Source organism: Triticum aestivum, chromosome 1B, assembly GCF_018294505.1.
Source record: "Triticum aestivum cultivar Chinese Spring chromosome 1B, IWGSC CS RefSeq v2.1, whole genome shotgun sequence".
Classification (NCBI taxonomy): Eukaryota; Viridiplantae; Streptophyta; class Magnoliopsida; order Poales; family Poaceae; genus Triticum; species Triticum aestivum.
The window spans coordinates 183,483,098-183,490,246 of NC_057795.1; the positions used below are offsets into that span (position 1 = coordinate 183,483,098).

The following is a 7,149-nucleotide window of genomic DNA, read 5'->3' on the forward strand; positions in this document are numbered from 1 at the left end:
AGTTCCAGGCGGGAACATCCTCCATACCATGGCCTCCGATTGTGATCTGGAGTATATCTTGCACATCATCTGCGGAAAACATTACCTCTAACTTGGCGCGATCCCACGCATCACCGTCTTCATTCAGCAGATCGCAAACACTTTAACACGTTTAGCACTAAACACTTTAACACGCATTGTGCTAAACATATTTAGCGCTAAACACTTTAACACGCATGGCGCTAAACACGTTTAGCGCTAAACACCGAAGCGACATACACCGTAGCATAGACACGGTTAAACAGGTGAGAAGTGTTGGGTCTTCGCAACTCGCTTTTTTTATATTGGTATATAGTGGGGTGTTTAAAAGTATGGATATAGATGAAAGTTCAATACAAAATCGGAGGATCTCCCTAGAAACATGACAATCGTCAAAGGCAAACACACACCAACAACATACTATCTTATTTTTGGCGACCAACAACATACATGACAATAGAGACGTAACTACAGTTTTTATTCAAACAACCACATATGCCTATTCACCAGCTCACCAAGGCAAAACGATATGGGTTTTCCACAGTACAGCCCAGCCTGCCAGATCTCCATGCAACAGCAGAAATGTGCAGCTAAATTTAGCCGCAGCAGCACAAGGACTCCATGCAGCACTCGCAGGTCTCGTAGCAGCAGAAGCAACAGCACAGTGTAAACAGGCTGCAAGCGACAGGCTTCCAATGTAAAATCCACAGTTGTTAACCAGAAACCGGTGCAAGATTAAGTATCAGAAGTAATTTGTAACTTGAACTGAGATTCACTGCATAATTTCATAGTGAAATATCTGAAAATTACTTGCATCTTGGAGTGATCTCAAACTGATTTGATGGTATAATTAAATTCTCGGTGATGGAGTGCGAAAGACAAGATCCAGGCGAAGCTGCATGAAGATGACCAGTAACTACTACCACTCGCCAACAGGATATCATTTTCCATTTTATCTAATGAGCCAAAGGTTTGGGTCACTTGTTTGGTGGATATCCCTTTCAGGAATAAAGGTGAAAGATCACTTCCTACCTCCCTGAATGGCAGTCCCTCACCAAACTGGGGCCTTAATGACGATAGATGCTGGAAATGTTTTGTAAGAAAGCTTTGCCGGCAAGGAAGTAATGTACCCCACCCAACTGTGATTAAATCACTGAAATGAGGAAGGAAGTTGAACCATCAGGCTAATTAGTTTCTCTGGGAAAACCAAGCTTTGTAACAAGCCCAAGAGCACCTTTTGCATTCTGGGCTATTGTTAAGGAGGCCATCCAAAATTTCCAGATTTTGTACCCGCATCATTTTCACCATGCAATACAGGAAAAGTTCGATTAAAAACTTGAAATGCTTTTGTACCAAATGCGTGACGTTCGCTAGGGCCTCTCTGATTTGTAGGATTTCAAACCAAGAAAAATGAAGAAACTGGATGCCATGCCATGTTGAATTCACATGAACCAAAAACGCGGAAATATGTAGTGTAGCTCAGGTTGTCTGATTGCACCACATGAAAAACACAGAATGTAGGCATAGTGTTTGCCATAGTTTTCACTGAAAATAAGAATAATTTCCATGAGGTTGGACTAGGTGGAAATTTTCCTTGAAATTGCATGCAAAGCAGTCTATAGGAAAAATTCATATGTTCTCAAGAACATTTCCGAAGAAGCATAATCCTCCAAACTTCCTATGAAATTCCTTTGAATTACAGAGGACCTAAATCATACTGATTCTTTTTCTTTCATACACGGTTAGGTACTGCTAACTCTTAGGTTTAATAACAAGAAACGGGACTCGGGAAATATGAGAAAGGTAAACGACGTAAACTGCCTACCTAGTTTGTTAGAATGATCATGTGACACATAAACTAGTATTCTGGCGTATGTTAGAATGATCGCGTGACACATAAATCTTGTCTATGTTACTTGTTACATCAAACAGGTTATTGATAAGTCAGAAATACATAATACTCCCTAGTTGTACTAAAGCAGCGTCAATTAATATGGATCAGAGGGAGTATTATTTTTATAAAGAACTTAGACGCCACGAGTAATATCATGCAAATTTACTCTATTTTTGAAATAAAATAAAATAAATACTAAAAATTCACTAAGGTGGCCTTATACACCTTAAAGCAAGTTCAAATTCAGAGTGATTCCTCATTGCAGAATACGTCAACAAGAACTCGACCAAAATAACAAGAGTTGTCCATAACTATAACAGAACAGAAAGGTTACCATGCATATAAGCAGCCTTTCTCCTCATGGCGCTTCTGAACATGATCATAGTAGGACATGTCCTGCGTACTCGGAGGGTTGTCCATCTCGATGTATATCTCTACACAAGTATCTAAGTACACCAAAAGAGAAGAAAAGGACTATGAGCAGAACAAAGGAGGAAAATATATGGAGTGGACAGTGGCTAACTGGCTATCTGTATGGGTGTGAGACCTTTTATAGACCAACTCAAGTTTGCAGTGTGTCAGGTCGAACCAAGTGTCCAACTATCAATCACCAGTAGGAACAAAAAGGACTTGACCAGGGTAAACGTAACTGTGGCAGTTGATGTGTTGTTTGCTAGTGCAATAGAGATAGCACAATTTTGTAACACAGTTTGTTCAATAAGGAATGTACAGAAAATAGCAGCATAGGAAATTCTTCATTTTATCAGTATATGTATTTCTAGATCCTTGAATCAGTGCTAATCAAGCCAATAATTAGTATTAAGTATTATTACTCTCCATCAAGCTTATCTTACCAAACCCTGTAAGAGTATCTTTTCTGGGGATAACTAGACAAGTTAAATCTTAATTGGATGGGACTAAATCCGTAGTCATGCCATGAATCAGATCTCTTATGAGTATCCATCCGACTGAGAAATGTGCACTGAGCTTGCAGATGGATGGAATTGATTGCCATTGAATATTTAGGTGAAATTAGGTCCCTCTTGCATTCATTGGTAGATGGTTGCTACTTGCACCAGGGACCAGACTTGATTTTATCAACTAAGTGCCTTTATCATTATTCATGACAACATCATCCATGATAACAGTTAATCATAATACCACTGCTGACAATGAAGGGCAATAAAGGTACAAGAAAGAGATTTTACACATTGATTGATAATATTGATCCAGACGTTAAAAATATAAGGACATTTTTCAATGTGGAGCCAAGACTTTGGTATTTACCATGTCAAAGGCAAATCATCCTTAATTATGCAGCAATGTTCTTGTCATGAATTGGCAAGATATACAATATCAGAACATGTAGCAATGCTTACTGTGTGAAGTTCAGATTTCCTATTCTACTAAGCAAGCGACACAATGTAGTTGAGTTATAAAGCATGAAAAGCACTGTGGACTTACCTCGTTGTTTGCTCGTCCATCAAATCTGGTGAACAGATTCATCAGAATCTGGAAAATTCGAAATACACTGGCATCCACATGACACCAGCTGTAGTAAAAAATCGCGACCTCCCATATCCAAAGTTGTTTCACAGAACAATCAACTAGAATTGGGCATTATCTTGTCAAAGAAAGAAATGTCCATCAAGGTTCGTCCTCAAATAAGAAACTATTAATTACAGACTTTGAAACAGGGGGGGGGGGGGGGGGACAAAGTTGACAAAATGCCCTGCACAGCACCCATAGTGCTATAAATGGAGTGGAATGAAGTACATTTGAACACATATATATTATGTCATAGTGGGAGCTACCAGAGGAGCAGGTTTAGGAAAAGCAGCAAAGCTGATGTCTCTGGTTACTGGATGGAATGCGGCATTCCTCTCAAGGTGCTCCCATATAAGCCTTCTCCGCTCCTCAGATGCGGCTTGCTTCTCTTCCTCCTCTTGGAAATTTTTCTCACAAGCCAACAGCAGCTTCTGATCCATGTCGAAGAACATTTTCCTGACATTCATTGTAACATTCAGAACCGATTGGTTCCAATGCAAACGAGCATTCCTTTCGAGAGCTGGATATATGATTGGCAAGATAACTTGGTGGTTTTGAGAGATCAAACCGAACAAGTGCTCATTGTTCCACAGGAATAAGGCTCTTTCAGCAACCTGTAAGCAGGAATAATATTCTCAGTTTCTAGGCTAGGATTGTATGAATTGTAGAATAAATCATGTCACAAACAAAAACAACAGGTTTCTCCATCCATGAGCGCATGGCGCATAGAAGTGTTCCGCATCTGTAAAGCTTTATATAGGCATACAAAGAAACAAAAACTCCAACAAACAACATAAGGAGAAAGGAAAGAATGTAATTTGCATTGGTGTGATTACTCAGCATTAGCCATTGTGGCCAATTAAATAGCAGCTACATCCAAATGTGAAGAATCTCTGAAGTGAATTCTGTGAGCAAAGTATAATTTGAAAATGAATACAACAGAACATATCTTGGCGGTAAATGTGATGCTGGTTCTAAATACAAATACCACCCACAAGAATGCAATAGATTCTCAATTGAAATAACTGCCTGAACTAAATGAGTGTTCTGACAACCAACGGTAAGAGCTACTCCCTCCGTCCCATAATATAAGAGTGTTTTTGACACTACACTAGTGTCAAAACACTCGTATTATGGGACGGAGGGAGTATAAGCTAGTAAAGAAACTTAATAAAACAACAAACACTGGCAATAGGATATTGCGGATTGATATCCTGGGACAAAATTTCACCTGAAAATGAGAGCTATTCAAGCAGTGTGCAACCCTCCGAAACAATGGGACCATGCACTTCTGGAACTCGGGCATTTCTGTCAATTCCAGCACCTCCTCCAACTCCCCCAAGAACATCATCTCTTTCTGACTGTTCGTCACTGGCCAGTACTTCAACAGGCCTCTGATCACAGTCCCTGAGAGCTTTGGTTCCTTGTCAATAAACTGTGTAATGCAGTATGTCAACTGCGGCAGATACATGCCCACTGTCTTCGGTTTATGAAGAGGAATCAATGCCTTCCACAGAAATAACTTATGCTCCTCCTTCAGTGGTTTCGCAAACCCACTAATCACACTCCCGAACACCTCCAAGAGTTCAGCAATCCCATTGTGACGATCAGCGTCGGATACAAACCTATAGAAGATATTGCTCACAGCCTTGCGGATGAAGGGCCGATTACCCATGAATTTTCCGTATATCCTATGCAATACTGTCTTCAAGCAATCCCTTTCTCTAGGATCATCAGAATCTAACAAATCAAGCAGCCTAGAGATGAACGAATTGTCCATGTACTTGCGAGCCACCTTCACATCAATGACCGGAGAGGTGACGAACCGGAGGAGCAGCTCGTATACGACCTGTAAGTGGTACCATGAGGGGTCAAAGAACGGATCGTCCTCGTCAGCCTCGGCAGCTGCCCCGGTGCCTGGCCGGACCTTGGGCGGGAAGACCCTGAACAGGTTGATGGCGAACATACGCACGCAGGCCGAGACCATCGCCTCCGTGAGGGGCTCCTCCGCCGTGCCGAGGCAGTCGACGAGAGACATGAGCACCTGCCGCTTTCTCTCCCTCTCCGGAGAGTCCCGGCCCCGGTCGTTGGAGAAGTCGAACAACACGCAGCAGACGTTCAGCTTCCGGAGGAACACGTCCTCCCTTGTCTCCCCCTCCGCTCCGGCGATAGCCGCGAGCGGAGGAGACGCCCGCATCGAGTCCCACTGCCTCCCATTCACGTCATACGACGTTGGGAACTTGGGCGGCGGAGATCCCCAGCCCCCGCCTCCACCGGATTTCGGCGACTTCCCCGAGAGCTTACCAAGGAACTGCTTCCACATGGCGGCGGCAGGCAGTCCGTAGCGCCGAGCCCCCCTCGCGTCAGACACCCATTTCAAGGAAGCATGAACGGACCAGGGAGAAGTAAACCCACTGCCCACCACCTACCCAGGACACGCAGCGGCAAAGCAAATCTTGCAAGGCAACGACACGGGTCGGCTGCGGCGACCCGTGCAGCTGTCGGGGCGCCGGTCACAGACCCCGCAATGGCTGTGTGGGGGGGTTTAGATCCGGAGGCGGGACGCCGAGGCCGCCGCCATGGATGGGATCTCGGAGGAGGAGGGGGGCAGAAAGTGCAGAGCCTTTGGCGGTTTGGGCGGAATCGCAGTGGGAGCCGAGCGGGGAGAGGAGCTGGAGTTTACAGCTGTTTGCGGGGAACGATGGCCACCGGAAGAAGGAAGGGGTGGCAGGATGCATCTCGGCCGTCCGTTTAGGATTGGATTCCCATCTATCGCACGATGGAAGGTTTTGAGGTTTCGTGTGGTCTGAAAAGAAAATGTCAGTCCTTCTTTGATTCACAAGTCTGCAAAATCACAGAAATAGAAAACAGAAATGTAGTGCACGAACCTTGGAGCAAAGTTGGTTGCATGTCACATGAAAAACCATTCACAAGGAAATGGTCTATGCACGAACAATGAGATATAATTGTTTTTTCCAAAGGTTAGTAGAAGAGTTACCAAATTCATTGATCACAAAGAGGCATTACAAGAACACCTCCGAGGGCCTAGTGCAAAAAGAAAAGAAAGAAAAAAAGAAAGGACTAGTCGGCACCACCGCAATCCGAAGCTCTGCCAACAATCGTGAACACCATTGGAATCCATCATCGGGTCTACAAGGTGACGCCTCCAAGAAGGTACTAGTGTCGAGGACACCACTGTCACCTGATCTGGCATGGCCTGATTTGGTTTTCACCCGGAGACCTCAAGCCATGGGGTAAGAAGAGCAGCAAGCTCCACGACGGTACCTCCAATGAGGAAGACGACATCCGCAGACGCCATTACCGTCGGCACCGACAAGATTGATGTAAGATTTTCATCGGGAGCCGAGTCTTCCACGAACCATCCTCGGATCCGAGGCCTTCCCAGTGCCATCGGGCCGAACAAGCCCAAGCCTGCACCACCAGAACACGAAATGGTCACCGCCACACGCAGGAACTCGACGAGCACACGCCAACCTGACCGGTCCGCACCGCCGCATGCAGGCCCCGGGCGAGCTAAACTAGATCTGACCATCCTCTGCCTCCGTGCGCAAAACTAGGCGAGGTTCCGCACCGCAACGCATCAGAAAAGCCGAGGTAGAATCGGAACTGGTCGGTCCGCACCACCGCGCGCTGGAACTGGGCGAAAACCAAGCCAAAACTAACCGCCC

General features: G+C 44.8%; 1 protein-coding gene across 1 annotated transcript; it reads right to left on the reverse strand.

Annotated features, from left to right (window-relative positions):
* Positions 1–410: 410 nt before the first annotated feature.
* Positions 411–6,143, reverse strand: LOC123114830 (serine/threonine protein phosphatase 2A 57 kDa regulatory subunit B' kappa isoform). The gene is made up of 4 exons (XM_044536230.1): positions 4,692–6,143; positions 3,377–4,074; positions 2,247–2,358; positions 411–693 (listed from the first exon to the last, which is right to left on the reverse strand). The coding sequence occupies exons 1-2, from the start codon at positions 5,781–5,783 to the stop codon at positions 3,706–3,708; spliced, it is 1,461 nt and encodes a 486-aa protein (XP_044392165.1). The 5' UTR covers positions 5,784–6,143; the 3' UTR covers positions 411–693; positions 2,247–2,358; positions 3,377–3,705.
* Positions 6,144–7,149: the final 1,006 nt, after the last annotated feature.

Bases quoted from the DNA above. Each gene is read 5' to 3' on its own strand.
- LOC123114830 (XM_044536230.1), bottom strand. From the start codon at position 5,783: ATGTGGAAGCAGTTCCTTGGTAAGCTCTCGGGGAAGTCGCCGAAATCC. The intron at 4,075-4,691 runs GTGAAATTTTGT...TCCTGCTTACAG, and splicing joins TGAATAGCTCTCATTTTCAG to GTTGCTGAAAGAGCCTTATT.